This window comes from Chionomys nivalis, chromosome 5 (assembly GCF_950005125.1).
Source record: "Chionomys nivalis chromosome 5, mChiNiv1.1, whole genome shotgun sequence".
In the NCBI taxonomy this organism is placed as follows: Eukaryota; Metazoa; Chordata; class Mammalia; order Rodentia; family Cricetidae; genus Chionomys; species Chionomys nivalis.
In genome coordinates, this window is record NC_080090.1 from 35,050,842 (window position 1) to 35,067,385 (window position 16,544).

Sequence of the window (16,544 nt, forward strand, 5' to 3'; positions counted from 1 at the left end):
GCTAATCTATGTGGATACGAAGTGAAGATTCTGTTCTTTAAGGGTTGAATTGCATGGCTATCCATGTGTATGTGTGTATGTGCATTCTTATCCATTCCTCTCCTGATGGACACTTACACTGACTCCGTATCTTGACTCCTGTGAATAGTGTCAGCATAAACACAGCAGTACAGTCTTCATTTAGAAATTGTGACACCACTAGATTGGAAATACTGGGAAGGGGAATGAAAAGGAAGATTTGTAGGAGAGATTTAAATCCTCATTATCATATCTGGAAGATAATAGATAATGCTAATGTCTAAAATGGATCAGCCATGTACAGCAGTATGAATATGATTATGTGTGATTCAAAGATATGGAAATAAATCATATAGAAAGAGTTAAGAATTAGAATGGTTGTCTCTACAGAGCAGGGCCAGGTGGCGGGCAGACTGGCAACTGTCATTTGTCAGTAGCTGGCCTTTTCAAAATTAAAAATTTCAAAAATACTAGCTTTGTAAATTATGATTTTAGTATAGAATAGCAGGCTTATAAACCATTGTCTATAATTGTTAGATTGTGCCTTGAAATTACTCAGTTTATTCTCACTTTTAAAAATATTTGATTGTGTTCCTATTTAGTACATTGGTATTACCAGTGTTTGATATTCGGGTTTTAAAAAATAAGTGTTGTTTTCCCTATTGTTGACACTACTTTTAAAACTCAGTTGGAGTTGATAAATACAAGGAATTTACTCAAATTATTGGGCAGCAAACACAGTGGGTAGAATGTTAGAGAATGAGATCCTGAGGACTGGGGGATGCTGGACACAGTTCTGTCACCCCTGATGTAGTCGGCATAACACAGACTTAGTCTATTTTATGTTGCTGCAGTAATGCCATGGGCTGGGTAGTTGAAAGAAAATTAAGTGTATTCCTCACAGCTTGGGCATGGGAATCCAAGATCAAGGGTCTTCTAGTCATTGTGGTGCTTTATGCTGTGCTGTTCTTTGGCAGGAGGTTGAAGAGTTAGAAAATAGGTAGAATGTGGGTAGAGACCCAGCTCTTAGTAGGATCCACTTACTGGATAATAACATGATCTATTCATGAGGGTGGAGTGCTCATGGACCCAGTCCCTTCTTAAGGGTCCATTTCTTAACACAGTTACACTGGAGATTAAGTTCCCTACAAAACAGTGATGATGTATACACAAATCAAGGATTCTGATTTTATGTAGCAAACATACTACTGTCATATACATGTCCATCATGGGCCTAGCCTTCTTTTTCTTTTCAGACCAGTGGGGTTCATTTCTCATACTATCAGGGATATGCCCACAGACTCCTAGACTATACTAAGATCCAGCCATCAATCTTGTCTTTTTCTCAGAGTTTCAAGTTGAAGAAAATGGAGCCAAAAAGATTTGAAAACCAGAAAATGAAGGAACAGTTCTCTGGTTGACTTTATACTTGTTTTCTTTTCTTTTCTTTCTTTTTTTTTGTTTTTGTTTTTGTTTTTCGAGACAGGGTTTCTCTGTGGTTTTGGAGCCTGTCCTGGAACTAGCTCTTGTAGACCAGGCTGGTCTCGAACTCACTATACTTGTTTTCGATCACATACTGTGCTAGCCTCAATAATGTTTCTACTGGTGAACCCAGGGTGGAGACATGAGTGGTATCTGCAATGGCCTGAGAATTTAGATAGAGTGGTGGGCTGGTTTGAATAGAATGGCAATCACAAGTAAATGAGAAAGAAGTCTTCTGTTAGGCCCGAGAACCTTCTATATCAGTGCAGGTCAAATAGGGGAAGTGTGTGCATATGTATAAATGCTGTGTGGATAACCTATAAGTTAATAAAGACATCATCTGTGATTGAACATGATAGAGCGGGTTATAAAGGGTATCATTGCTAGACTGGTGGCTTGACAACAGGGAAGCAATAGTGAGGCCACTGTAGCCTGTAAAAGTTGGGGGGTAGCGTGGCTTCTGCTCTCCTGCTGTTCCCTGCCTGGTTCTAAGATTTCAAGGTCATAGTTCTGCAGCTACAGTTGAATGTGTGTGGAAGATCCGGGACTCTGCAGACAAAGGTGTTACTGTATCACCGGCCCCTGTGGAACTTTATCATTTGCTGTTCATTGCCTGGATTACTTACCATTCTCAAACTTTTAAGACTGCCTTGTCCAATTGCCTGTCTCCTTAGGAAGTTATGTCTGAATCCACCATCTTCACTATTGAGCCTAAACTTTCTTTAGATGCAGATGAATCTAGAAGTTATGGTAGACTTCTTTTTTGTATCAAACCCTACTTGATTTTCTATTAAGGACAACACCCCCTCCATATTCTCTTTGTAACACTTTTAAGCTGCATGCTCTCCTCTCCAGCAAATGATCCCTGCCATGCTGGGGGCTCCCTCAGCACTGTTCTAGACCACTGTTACTGCTCTCAACATTTGCCAATTGTTCCTCCTGCCTGTGACATTCACCTTCAAGGCCAGCCTTATCTCTCTGGACTCCAAATCTGACTCTGGACTTCCCAGTCTGATTTCTTTCTCTGGGTCTCCAAAGGCTCCATTTAGTCCCCTGTGTTTTGGTAACATTCGTGCCTGGTGCTTCACCAGTGTGTTTATTTAACAAAGAAATCTAATATCCTGAGAGAGAAGTTTGCTGAACAGCAGGCTAAGCCAAGTTTGACGAGTTTCCGTGTCATGAGGACTTGCCTGCTAGTGTGCTTTGTGATTCTCAAGGTGGGATTGACAGATACTAACCACATGTATTTATTTTTAAAAGAGATTTTTAAATGTTTACTTTTTATTTATATGTATCTGTGCCTATGCTATGTGTGTGTGGTGCCTGTGTAGGTCAGAATAGGGTATCAGATCTTCTGGAGCTAGAGTTACAGGCAGTTGTAAGTCACTCAGCGTGGGTGCTGGGAAGCAAACTTGGGTTCTCAGGAAGAACAGCAAGCAAGCACTCTTAATGACCAAACCATCTCTCTAGCCCCAGATCTTTAGTTTTACAGGAGACTTTTTCTATCTCCTAAAAACCCTCCTGGTCCCTGGAATACAATTCAGGAACTCTACATTTATAGGCTGCATTGGCCAGTGTAAGACCCTGCAGATGGGTCTGACTGTTTTCCAGGCAGTAGCTTTTGGCTTGTGCTGTGGATCCTCCTGCCTCTGACTTTGAGCCAGAGGATAATCAGCATTGAAGATGTACCATGTGTACTTTTAATTGACAAACGATTGGGTCTTCGGCAGAGAAATACCATATCTGTATCAAAAGGTAGCAGGTATATTGAAGCCTGGAGCAGTGGAAGCGATCCTGTGGGGAGAATGCTGTATAATCCCTCGGCTTCTTTACCATCTCCCTGTGCAGCTCCAAGCACACACTTCCTGTCCTCATGTGTGAGGCAGGAAACAGTTCTAATGTTGTGGAATATTTAGATAGAGCCATGGCCAGATGGAGCAGGCTCGACAAGTGGTGATGATTTAGCCAATGTATCCAGAGACGAGAGTGAAGCTCTTGTTGAGGGCCATGGAGGGTTTCACCCTCTTGAATACCTTTAGAACCTAATCTTTGTTCACAACACGTGAACATGACTCAAGGGCAACCCTACAGGACTCAAGGCTCTTCTTTGCCTCTAGGTCTAGCGTGTTGTCTCCTTGGGAGATAGGCGTTCGTTTTTCTCTCCATGTAGAGCATCCTTGAGTGGAGCTTTTACAGGTGCTTTGTGGGGACAGTGGAGAAGGCTGCTCGAACTGTTGGGGATGCCACATAGGACTAAACCTATGCTTATTTAATGCCTGCTTCTGTTCTTATTAGCTCTAGGGGCAGAATGCAGGGTCTCTTCACTTTTCTGGGTGCCCATAGGGCTTTGGCAAACCCGCGAGCCATTCCCAACTCTAGGATTCAATTGTGTGGCCCTTCATATTTCGAGAATGGCTGTGTGTAAGACATTACACCATTTTATATTGTGCACTCTCAGGAAGAGAGATTGCTCCTTCTCCCGACACTCACTAAATTTGCAAATCTTTTCTGTGTTTGTCAAGAAATCTCAGCTCCATCATAGCCTCCTGGTCAGCTTGGCAACAGAAGCTCAAACTGAGTGCCAAGGTTACCTATGTGAACTGCAGTTTATGTATAGTGTCCCTGACCTCTGTCCATCCTCCCACTAACCCACAGGTGCCTCTTTGGCTTTCTGATAGCTCAAATTAGACCCAACTTTTCCTGAGCCAGACAGCTTCTTCCCCAGCACAGTCAGGAAGAAAAACATTCTTGTCTCTAGAACTGAAAAGAATATATATATATATATATATATATATATATATATATATATATATTCTGTTCTGTTCTCTACAAATCCAGGCTCATAAAAAAGAATACAAATTACACCTGGCAACTCTTATAAGCTCAGTAAAGGATTGCTACTTTCAACTTTATTGCTTTAAAAAGTATTCTAAGGCTTCCATCTTCTAAAAACAACTTGGATCAAGAAAGGAATTAGAGCCGTGCTTAGGAACTGCTGCAGTTGCGTGTGGATGATCTGAAGGGCCATGGTGACAGAGACTGATATTTTAATTGAGCACATTGAGGCTTTGTAACTGTTTTTTCCAGTCGATAGCCCCACATGGGGCCTGGGTCTCTAGAGCTGAAAGCTGCACAGGGGAGGACAGGCGTCTGGTGTGTGATGTGGCTCAGAGATGGAAAGTAGGGATTATCCTGCCCCACACATTCCCCTGTGTGCTTCCTTAGAAGCATCTGATGCTGCGGGTACTTGGAGCAGCAAGTCTTTGGATGCAAGCAGCGCCCCTGTAAGCTCCAGTTTAAACATGGAAATATCCATGAGAGAAAGAGAGAGATGAAAACATTGCTTATCAGTCTGGACTTTGAATTGCTTGTTTCTGAAAAGTCATTTGAAGTTAGGAGTTAAAGAGCAAATGTACGAGAAATGGCTCCAAACCCCACCTGCCACCCAAGGTCTGTGTCCCCTGCCCTGGACTGGAGAAGGACCAAGTCATTTGATGGCTCCCAGCCCACACTGCAGAGGTTGGTGGCTGCTCTTGCTAAACCAGATCAGGGCATGAATAAGCTCAGAAGTGATTTGTTTTACTGTAGATTTGGGTCCTCAAAAGGGATTGCGTGACAGCATCCATGTGGCCAAGGGCCTGAAAGTCTCTCTTGTTCATCTGTAAGACAAGATTGGATAGAAGAGTCAGGCTCCTGTGGTCTCCCCTCAGGATACAGGCTGAGTGTCAATGGGGGCGAGAGCATGGGCAGCCTTATTTGGTTCTGTGCCCTGCAGGAGGTGGGGAATTATAGATCACTGATTAAAGTCCAAGCATCCATCAGCCAATACTCATTGGCAGTGCCCGGCTCCACTCCTCCTAGTTGATCTCATTAAACAGGTTGTGCCTGCAAGCAGACTCCATGTCATTTTTCTGCTGATATTAGTGTTTCCTCATAAATTGTCCGCATGTAGTGTATTCTTTTTATTACAGTGAATTCCACATCCAGCATAGCCTTGGAACCTGTCTCTATTTCATCTGAAGGAGCCACAAATGATCTGTAATGAATCTTCCTCTGCTGGAGGCTGGGAACTGACACTCCTGTCTCTGTCCAGTACGGACTGGACTGGCTATTTATCTCAAACTTGGATAACAGAGTGGATGGAGTCAGTGAAAAATAAGACTAGAAAACATTTCACTCTTTTCGAGTTTACATGTATTGAGTCAATTGATCTCTTTTTCCTAAATCAGCATAATAGATATTCTGGGACTCTTACTGTCCCACTGTGCTCCAATCTGAGCAGACTTTCCTGGGGCTCAATTTTCCTGATTCTTGGGTCTCTTTTCTGTGTCCCTGAGATTTCATAATGCTTTAGAAATGTTAGTGAATTGGAAACATGAGACACCAGGTGAGTCAGGAAGGGCTGGTGGCTTGAAGGAGCTCAGGGGAGCATCCTTGGAAAGGCCACATAGGTCCATGTGGCATCTCAGAACTCAGAACCAGTAGTAGGAGCCTTGAAAATAATTTTAGGATTCGATTATAGTTTGCTTTAATTTTCTTTTCTTTTCTTTCTTTTTTTCTTTGGTTTTCCAGAGGGTTTCTTTGTGTATCAGCCTTAGGCATCCTGGAACTAGCTCTATAGACCAGGTTCGCCTCGAACTCACAGAGTTCCCCCTGCCTCTGCCTCTTAAGTGCTAGGACTAAAGGTGTGAGCCACCATCTCCCAGCTAGCTTTAATTTTCAACTTGAGGCAGCTTTGGCAAATCTGAGAAGAGAGTTTCAATTGAAGAGTTGCCTACATTAGACCATCCTGTCAAATGTTTGCAGGGGGCTGTCTTAATTGCTGTGGGGGGCCCAGCCACTGTGGGAAGCAGCATTCTCTGGCCAGGTGGTTCTGAGCTATGAAAGGGTAAGCATACGCTTGTGAGTGAGGCACCAGATAGATTGCAGACGATTTCTGCTGCAAGTTCCTGCCTTGTGTTCCTGCCCCGACTGCTCTCATTGATGGACATAGAAGCCAAACAAACCATTTCCTCCCGCAAGTCGCTTTGGCCAGAGTGTTCTATTGCCACAGAAGGAAAGAAACCAGAATAGACATTTTCTGTGAAGACACGATCCAAAGAAGTTCTGGAGACAAGACTTAATTGTCTGGGCCCGAGTCTTTAGACAACAAGAATTTGGGGGTACAATGGCTCCAGGTAGTTCATAGTATCTGCTCCTTCTAGTCGCCTTTATTGTTCTGGACATAGCTTCTGACTTTCAGGACTCATGGTGGCTGATAGCTGGTTTTCTTGTAAACGGGCTCCTACATCCATGAAATCACCCACCATCACCCATCCCTGAGCGATGCAGATCATGCTTTTAGTGGGTGATGTTGCACGGGCAGACCTTTTCCGAACAGCGTGCGGCTGCAGGGGCAGCAGTGAGTCTTTAAGCTAGCTCAATGCCTGTCCTTGGGAGAGTGCCAGGCCTTAGGCTCCATGGGGGGAATTGTTCTCAAGTGGTAGAGTCAGTTTTTCAAAAGATGCTAATTGCTGACAAGCTTTCATTATCCCAGGCTGCCAGTGTTGGGGGAGGGGGTGCCTAGATAAGTGGCCAACAATTAACGCACGCATAAATTATCCGTGGTGTTTGTACTTTGTAAAATAAACCCTGAGCAATGGAGTTGGAAAGCTTCCATGTGGAGTTTTTTCCACTCCATTTACTAGTCCTATAGGCTAAGATAAAGGGGAACAGGCTCACACCTAAGAAACCAGAGGAATAATGGTCTTGAGCTTATGAGGACAAATTAGCCTGGAGGATGAAGGCACTGCTGCGTGTAATGGTTTTGTTTCGAAATGAGACAAGCCAACAAATAAACACGAAAATAAACAAAAAAAATCCTTATTTTGTTTCCACTGTCGTGGGACATGGGCTAGGTTTACGGGATAATATACTTTCTCAGACAATTGTTTTGGCCTTCTGGGGAGGCATGTGACTGAGGTTTGAGCGTGCTGACTTGGGCTAGCATTCAAATCCATTCTCTGTGAAGCACTCTTCTACAAGAATCTGAGTCTACATAGAACTCTGCATTTTCCATTGTGAAATGGGTACCTGTTTAGATTGTTGGGAATAAATGACGTGCATGAGTTATGAAGTAGAGGAGATGCTGGATTGAAGTGTCTGGGAGGAGTATCAGAAGTAGGCTCCCACCGGCTTTAGAGATGCCGCAAACTTGGTTCTGTATTGCAGTCTCAGGACACAAGTGTGTCCGGTTGGAGGCGCATCCTACAGTGTGCTGAGCACCTGTGTTCTCTTGCTTCCGTATGGAAGTGATCCTCATCACCTCATAATCAAGGGACATTTGTCAATCCTCTCCAGCCTCAGTCTCGGCACAATGCCTGACACTTGCCATTTCTGCTATGCCCAGGAACTGCTTTCTGCCCAGCGCCTGCTTGGGAGCCCAGAGCTGAAATATAGCCAGAATCTCTTTCTCTATGGAGGCTGCAGATCAGGGTGGCCAGAATGGAATTCACATGTCTCATTTCCGAGTGGGCCCACAGAATGGCGTGTGGGAAAACAACACTGGAGGTTCACATCAGGCTGCTGCTTATGACCAAGGAGACACCTTCCCACCTACCCTTAGCTTTCCCAGGGGTAGGAAGAACAGTCGCTCTCTGCAGTTTTAGCCAGGGCCTATCTATGGCATTATACTTTTACCTGTAAAGGCTGACATGTTGATGTCATGTGTATATCCATACAATCTACACATATATGGGCATGTGGGTGCACACTGTGTGTCACCTTCCACATCTGACAGTCTTATCTGTTACCACCATCTTCTGTGCCTTGCTCTGATCTAAAGGGCTAGAAGAAAATAAACTTGATCCCTTCGAAGTCCCATCTCCACATCTTGTTTTCCAAAATTTTGTGTTTGCTGGTCTTGACAAGACACGCTAGGCAGGCACATAGGCTCTGGTCAGCTCGGCAGTGCCTTGTAGGATTCATGACAGTGCAGTAGGACTATCTGCATTGGACCAAAGCTTTGAGCCACTGTAGTGATCCCTCTGTGTTCATTGAGACCTAGGACCTGCCTAGGTCCATGTGTAACTCCTGTAGTTACTTAGGTATCTTCCCTGCTTTTTCTTAAGGATGGGACCAACAGTCATGGCTGTTGCTCCAGAGAAAAACCTGACCAACTTTGCACTTAATGGAGGTGAATGAGAAGGTCATCTCTGAGCATGAGGCTATCTCATGGACACCCCAAATACACACCTGCCTAATATAGGAGCTGTCATCAATGTATCCGATTCAGCTCTTCTCTCCTGCAGTGCTATGTCGCTGGAGAATCCCATGTTGAGCAAGAGAGGGGAGATAATGTGCTGGGTTTCTCTGAGACCTCTGGGAATATGGAGGGGACACCACCTACCACTTTTTAAGGCTGCACACATTGTATTTTCCCCCCAAATCACTTTTTGACCCTATAATGGCAGAGGCATGACATTTAGTGGAGTTGTGTGTTGAACAGTATCAGGACAGATGTCAAGGCATGGTTGGCAGTTCTTGTCTGTTGAGCAAAGGAGAAAAGGTATGAGGGATTGTGCATGTGGAAGAGACTCTGGAATGATGATGGAAGAGATCCTAGAATGACTCCAATGCAGAAGAAACAGGGGGACGGAAAGAGGAGGACTTTTGCAACGTCTGATCATGTATTGAGCTCCTTTCTAGATTGGTAAAACAACACATAACGTCATTTAAGTCTTAACATTACCCCAGGCTGGAGCTGTTCATTTCAGATTGGGATCCCAGAAGCAGACTTGGAGAGGAGTAATCAGATGACAATTATTTATGGAGTATTCGCAGAGGAATTCAAACAAGAAAGCCGGCGGGAACTTGGAGATTGGGGAGCAGGGAAATGAAGGATGCCAAGAGACGTAATTGTGACCTCATTCTGTAGCTGGATTCTGGGAACAGCTGAGATGACACTGAGAGACATCCCCACCAGGGGGCAAGGCAGCTGGGATCTGCATCCGTGGCAGCCTCAGTTCTTGGTTAGGGTATAAATTCCCAGGTAATCATGAGTGCCATGAACAGTTCTGGCAGCCAGAGTCTTGGGTGTCTGTGGTTGAGAATTAGCACACCGGGAGTTTGGGTAATCAAATATCCCACTATGGTGTGAGGGGCTTTAGGTAGCATACCATAGCATGGTTAGTACTCAAGGGCTGCTGGTCACAAAAATGTGCGTGGGGAGGTGATACAGATCACCAGGGAGCCCATAGCAAAGGCTCCCCTGTACCACACTTGCGCCATGATGAAAGAAGGATTTGTTTCTGTCTGCTACAGACACACGTGGGAGGAGAAGGGAGAGGTTGGCTCTTAGAAAGGGAACCAGCAGTGATGAGCGGGACCCTACCCTCATCCCACAGAGCTGGCAGCTCTCCACTCATTGCAAAGAGACGCAAGTGTAGCTTTGCTCAGTCTTCAGTAGCTGCCCTTTCTTACCACCCATCTCAGTCTCCGTGTGAGCTGTGCCCTCTGGGAAGAAAAAAAGGCTGCATCCAAGTGCCGTTTACCTCACGTGGGAAAAAGAGGCTTAACAAATTAGCTGTTGCTTAATTGGTGAGGGAAAGTAGGACAGGGAAGTTGGCCAGCCTTCCTGCGGGCTTTTCGGATCAATTCTCTCTGCCAGTCTCTTCCATGCCTGAGTCTGCTAGCAGGTAAGAAGACTTCTTAGGAGACCCGTGTTCCCACACACTCGCTAGGATCTCCTAGTAATTGCCCATGGTCATTGGCAATGCTGGAACCTCTCAGCTGTCAAATGCACCTGCACCTTTATATTCAAGGAGCTATAGGTTCTGTGGGAAAAGTTTCAGCGTGTCAAGGTGCAGTGGAGCTAGGAAACCATGAGGGTGTTTTGCAGGTGTCTGCTTTCAGCCAGTTAGACTGATTTAAAACACTCTCTGGGGACTCCTTACTGTAGTCTGACTTGGAACTCATTGCAGTGGATGTCAGTTCATCATGGGGTTACGCCTCCCGCCCATGGTCACCCTCCAAGTCATTCCTGACTTTCCCAGCCACTTTTGACATCGCCAACACTGGGGGACTTCTGATGAGCCTCGTTACGCTGAGGCAGCCTATTTGCCTTACCTCTAAAGGTAGAAAACTTTTTCTGCTGTGTTTATCTTCTCTGATTACCACTCTTAGATGCTGCAAAGAGCAACTTGAGCTCTTCCCCAAGACAGTTCTTCATTTGATTAGACACCTCTACCGTCCTGCTCAGTAAGAGTTCCTTGATACTCATGTGGCTGTTGCCTTAAGCTGTCTCACTTCATTCCTAGGATCTAGGGTGAGGCTCCTCCCATCGCTAGGGTGGGTCACTCAGATCAACACCAAGGGTAGAATCAGCACCTCTACTCTCAGCCTTTCCATCAGTCTTTAGTCTCTACTGCTTTCCAATTTTATCTCAGCATTTGCTATTTTCTGTTTTGAGTTCAGCCTCATTGACCTCCCCCTGTTGAGATTCAGTTTAGCATTTGAGCCTTTGGGACCTTATGAAATCCTCCAAGTTCTATGTCATATGCTAATTTGATATGCAAGTTGCTGATGGAAAAATGAGCATTAAGGAAATGCTGAAAGGTTAGGTAGGGGTTGAATTCAGCAAGGGCCCAGCAATGTGTTCAGAGTATTTAGATCACAGTCCAGGACATTTTTTTCTTATCACCATGGTCTTATATATCTAAAGACATCTGTGGCCGTCTGCGTGTAGAGAAGAGGGGGACTCTAGGCTGGGTGGCCAAGACTCCACCCCGAGGTACTCTCCTCTCACCACTCATACATCAGGGTCCTCAAGAGACATTGACTCTTGGGTCTTATCAGTGTCTCTTGAGACAGCCTCTCTCTCCAGGCTTGCAGAATGGGATGGGAAATATCTCAGGGTAAAGCACTATGGTACACAGATGCCTCTGGCCTCCTTGAGGCTCACTTCCTTCCAAGGGCATAAGCCAGTACCAAGAGCCTTCTTCCTGACTTTGGGCGGGGGGTCTGTTTATCCAAGAAAATACAATGTTAATTGAGTAAGGCTTCTGGGACCAAAGGATACAGGATAGATGTGAGCACATGGAAGAACGAGGGTAAACCTCTGGAGTGACCATCCTCTTATTTCTGCTTCCTGTGAGATTCTTGGGACATTTATGAACCTCATTCTCTGAATTTCCCTCTTTCTGGCCTCAAGGGTTACATAATTTTGCAGACAGGACATGGGCAAGTGTTATCTGTATTTTATGGATGACCTCACTAGACAAATGATAATGGATAGGGTTATTTCCTTCGATTTCAGACTCTTGCCTGGGGTTCACAGCCTGGTACCCTCTCACTCATAGGCTATAGAGAGGTCAATCCCTGTTCTTTAGCCCTGAGTGGTCCAGGAAAAGCTTTTGGACTGTACTTGGTGTCCTGTGAGGTTGTCTGTTGAGGACTGATGGGCTCATATTCTCCTGGGCTTCCTATGATCTCTATCTTCATGATCTACTGTGTTCCCCAAGCATACTTATCTGTTCCCATGGAGCAAGGCCCTAATGGAGCTCTGTACTCTGATAGTGTAGGTGCCTTAGCACCACGCATGCCTGAGACCTTTGCTAGCCACACACAGGTTGTAGTCACAAGTATAGGCTCTGACACCACTACACCTACTTTCTTAAGAACAGTCACCTCTGTACATACTGATAAGAAAATGTAAATTTGATATATTGATAAGTTGGCAATAAGATTTTTGCCTGATATGCATTTCTTAAAGTGATTTTAACTTAAAGCATCTGGCTGATAGGCATGTGGAGATATGTATTTGTATGATATGACTGTAGAAACTTCTGGAAGGGGTTACTTCAGACAGCTTCCAGTGGATGACTCTGGAGGAACAAATGGGGAGCTTTTACGACATTAGCACGTTTGTTTAAAATGAGAAAGTATTATGGGGTGAGTTTAATTAAGCATCTTAATTTGTCTATATTTTTTAAAATCAAGAGTAATAAAAATTACATTACCAAAATGTTTTTAAAAAAATGTAAAAAGAAAAGGAGTAAATCTGAAAGTGCTTTCCCAGGTTCATAGATGACTTGGCGCTGTGCCCAGTGCTCAGCAAGAACTTGGCACATGCTCACAGTGAACGTTCTTGCAGGACATGCTTGCAAATCATCAGTCCCTTCCAGCTCTTTCCGTCTGTTGGCTTTCTAACTCAAGGAGGAGAAAGCTCCCATAAATACATGCAAGAGAGCCAGGCACAGTGGTGCATGCCTATAATCCTAGGCTGTTGGAGTTGGAGGATCAGGAGTTCATGGCTATCTTGGGTACACAGTGGGTTTTAGACTTGTCTTTGCTGTATAATACCCTTTCTTAAATAAAAGCAAAAGCAAACAAGCACATGCTCAAAGCATGCAAACAAAACAAGGGCCTGGATTTTGCCTGCTGCTGTCTCTCACTTGTTCATATGTCAGGCTATGTTGATTGAATGCCTACTATATGTGGGTGTCAGAACAAAGTTCTGGGACACAACTGTGGCCTGTGAGACGTTAGTCTTGGCAGAGAAAATAGATAACAGAAACAATACAGTTGTAGCCTTCCACATACAACAACGGCAAGTGCTGTAGCAAGGTAGTGTGGAGAGAGTGGTGGGGATGGACCCCATCCTCACTAACTGGAAAGAACCCAGCTCTGTGGATCTTAAAGAGAATGCAAAGGAGCTTTGCAGTTTAGGACGAGCTGCCATAAATCCAGTATATCAGTTTTCCAGTTCTGTAGTTTTGTGTAATGATGATGCTATCCTTAAGTGCCCCCTTGGAAAGGAATTTGCATGCATTCTTGGGGAAGGAAGACTTTGACTGTACCTGTGGTCTGTGGTACCTGTAGGACTGTCTAGGGCCTCTAACCTTGCTCTTGGTCATTGCAGGAGAGCATGGAAGGACAGGGGAAAATCAGTTATCTGTGTTCAGATGTGTTTCTCTTGTGGCCAAGGCAGCCAAAGTGGGCCTCAGGGGGAATGGTTTGTTTTGTGAGAAAAAAATTCTGCAGAAACAATGTTTATAAAATGTCATCCCAGTCATCGTCTTGTGTGTCTGCCAGCTTCTGCCTTGCTTCTGTTCATGTATGTTCTTGTTCTCTCTGCAGGCTGTGGAGACCAACCTGGCTTCCAAGGACAGCCACTGGGTCTTTGTGAATGAGGTAAGAGCCCCAGAATGGTGATGGGTGTGGACTGCTTGCTGTCCAGTTTTCCCACTGCCCCATGGGAAGACTCAGAACAATCTTTTCAAGTCTAATCCTGACTTGGGACCTGGAATGGATCCTGGAGTTCCATTTTGCCAAGGCAGGAGGGCAGAGAGCTGGCTTTGGCCTGCCAAGATGCTTACCTGAAGCAAGTGGTATCCAATAGAACAATCCAGTCCACGAGACCAGCAAATGTCAGAGAAGTGGTTTCAGAATTAGGTAAAGGGGATGAGGTGAGGCTGCTAGTCAGTTAGGAGCCAGGGCCTGGGAGCTTAGGCCAGGTTATAAAATAAATACAGACGGCAGCAGGACATAGGGATAAGGAGAGGGTAGAGTCCCTATCTCATGCAGAATATTACAAGCGTGTGAGAGCGTTATGTGTCTGAGTGTAAGTGGGAGTTTCTAAGTGTGTACATGTGTGAAAATGTAATGGTTTACACATATATGCATGTACATATGTGTGAGGAGCCCTATGTGTGTGAGAACATGGTATGGTGTAACAGAGTATGTGTATGAATTGTGTACATATGAGTGTTACCGTGTGTGTATATTCATGTGACTGTGTATGTGCAAACATCTATATGTGCAAGTGTGTCTTGTGAGAGTTATGCATGAGTTTGTGTGCATGGATATGTGAATGTGCATGTGTGACTGTATGTATCAGGATGTATGTGTGAGTATATCTGAGTATGTATGTGTGTCAACTGTGTGTCATGAGTTGTAAATGTATGTGAATATATGTCTATGGGTGTGTATGTATGCCTTTAGGTCTGGCTACCCCACTAGTTTGGCCTCAGGGGTGAATGGAAGCCCGAGGCATCAGTGCTGGGGTAAAAGGTGTGTGTCACCACCACCCAACTCCCTGAGTTCTTACAACAATGTAAACACGAGCTAGCTCTCCCGAAGAAGATCATTTATTATTATATCATCACATTCATCATTCATAATGATTATCAAGGACCTCAAAATAAAATAATTTTGGAGATTTACAAAAAAAGATTTTGCCTGTTCACTCTTTAGAGATTGTGTCCTGCTGGCCTGTGTTGAAGTTATTACACGTGCCTCCATCTTTTCTGAAGAACCCCCTCTGCCCACATACTTTTTCGGGAAGCAGAGTCAAGGCAACCTGTGTGGCCTCCACCTGCTGTTCGTTGAGAGCAGATCTGTAAATGTTTCTTGGTTTTGCTTTCAGTGGGGGCACAGCCTTCAACTGCACCTAAATTAGCTGGATCAATTTCTAATGGCTTCATTTTGGGAGATCTAAGGTGTATTATGTGGGTAATTTCTTCTTTTTATGATGTGTATTTCTTCATTAGCTCAGGGTTAATATGGCTGAGCTCCATTTTGGGTGGCTGCTGTTAATAATGGCGCAGGTGGCATCACACGCTAACTGCTCGCCAGGCCCACTGCTATGGTTTCCCTCTATGAGTCCACATCTTATGAGCTCCCTGCCTACATGGGCCAGCTGGAAACACAAGGTACCGCCCCTTTTTCTTAGAGCGGTTCTATAACTGTGCTGGTAAAATTAGGAGAGGGGATGTGACCGCCCCCACCCTGATCTTCAGAACCTGCTTGAGGCTTCATTGATCCTCACTAAGTTTTGATTCTCAGAGCTTTGCTGCTTCTCTGCAGGCTCTTCAAAGCCCAGTGGCCTTTGTTCCAGTGAAAGGAAACGTTCTGCAAGTGTCCCTGAAGTCAAATGTCTGGCGCTGGTTTTCCTTTTTGGATGACTCCTCCACAGGGAATAGCCAGTGTTTCCCTGTGGCCAGGCTTCAGAAACCTACTATTTTACATTTTAAATATTTTTTTCTTACCTCTTATGCATCCCCACCCATCCATTCCCAGGCCCTGACTCTCCAGTGTGACTCCCTCTCCAGGCCTGAACACCAAGTATGAGATGCTTTGGGGTGCCTCCTACTCCCAGAAACCCAGGTATTTTGTAGGAGGTAGCTTGAACCCAGATCTTAGAGTTCCCAGGAGACAGGGATAGAAAGGCGCACCTGTAGAGTCAGCAAGGAGCAGCCACAGGAGGAAGTCTGTACTTCACCATGGAGAGAACTCACGTGGGCTGGCCGCAAAGCACAGGCTGATCTGAGAGTTCCGAACTAGACACGTCTTTCTTTAGAAGTGAGGGGATTTGGGGACCCACTGCTCTCTTCAATCTTCTGCCCTTCTCCAGGAAGGTTCTTTCCCTTGAGAGGCACAGTAGAGCAGCCAGCATTCCTTGTCAATCACTTTACAGCTTTTTACCCCTGGACCTGCTCCCCAATAGCCCCACTAGGGAATTGTCGTCACCCCTACTTTACAGGCAAGGAAACAGAAGTTGCAGGAATTGAATCAGTTCCTCAAGGCCGGGCACAGATTGTGTGTTGCTTATGAGATTCTTTTATCTCTGTTTTTGTGTGTATACACATTTTTGCCGCATGGATGAGTGCACATGTGTGTGAGCATGTGGAAGCCTGAAGTTGCTGTTGGGCACCAACTGCAATTGCTCTTCCACCTTATTTACAGAGGGAGGACCTCTCAGCCAAATGCAGAGCTCACTGATATGGCCTGTCTAGCCAGTTTGCTCTTGGAATACTCTTTCGGCCTTCTGAAGCAGAAATTACAAAGAGGGCTGCTGTGACTACCCTGAATTTATGTGTTTTATTTATTTATTTATTTCACTGAGATGCTCTAACCACTGGGTCATCTCCACCTTCCTGCCTGTAGAGTTCTTCATGAATATTGTCTAGCTCCAAATGGTGTAAATGTGCTAATGACTTTGACAAAGAACTAGAACTTGTGGTCAGTCTGTTTCTGAAAAGCCAGTCAGCAGGGCTCAGGTACTC

General features: G+C 44.9%; 1 protein-coding gene across 3 annotated transcripts in view; it reads left to right on the top strand.

Annotated features, from left to right (window-relative positions):
- Grid1 (glutamate ionotropic receptor delta type subunit 1) overlaps positions 1-16,544 on the top strand; it is a 775,861-nt gene that overhangs the window by 446,892 nt on the left and 312,425 nt on the right. For all 3 annotated transcript variants that reach the window (XM_057770780.1, XM_057770778.1, XM_057770779.1), the window contains exon 5: positions 13,618-13,671. In XM_057770780.1, coding sequence (XP_057626763.1) covers positions 13,618-13,671 — 54 coding nt within the window. The remainder of the gene's footprint in view (positions 1-13,617; positions 13,672-16,544) is intronic.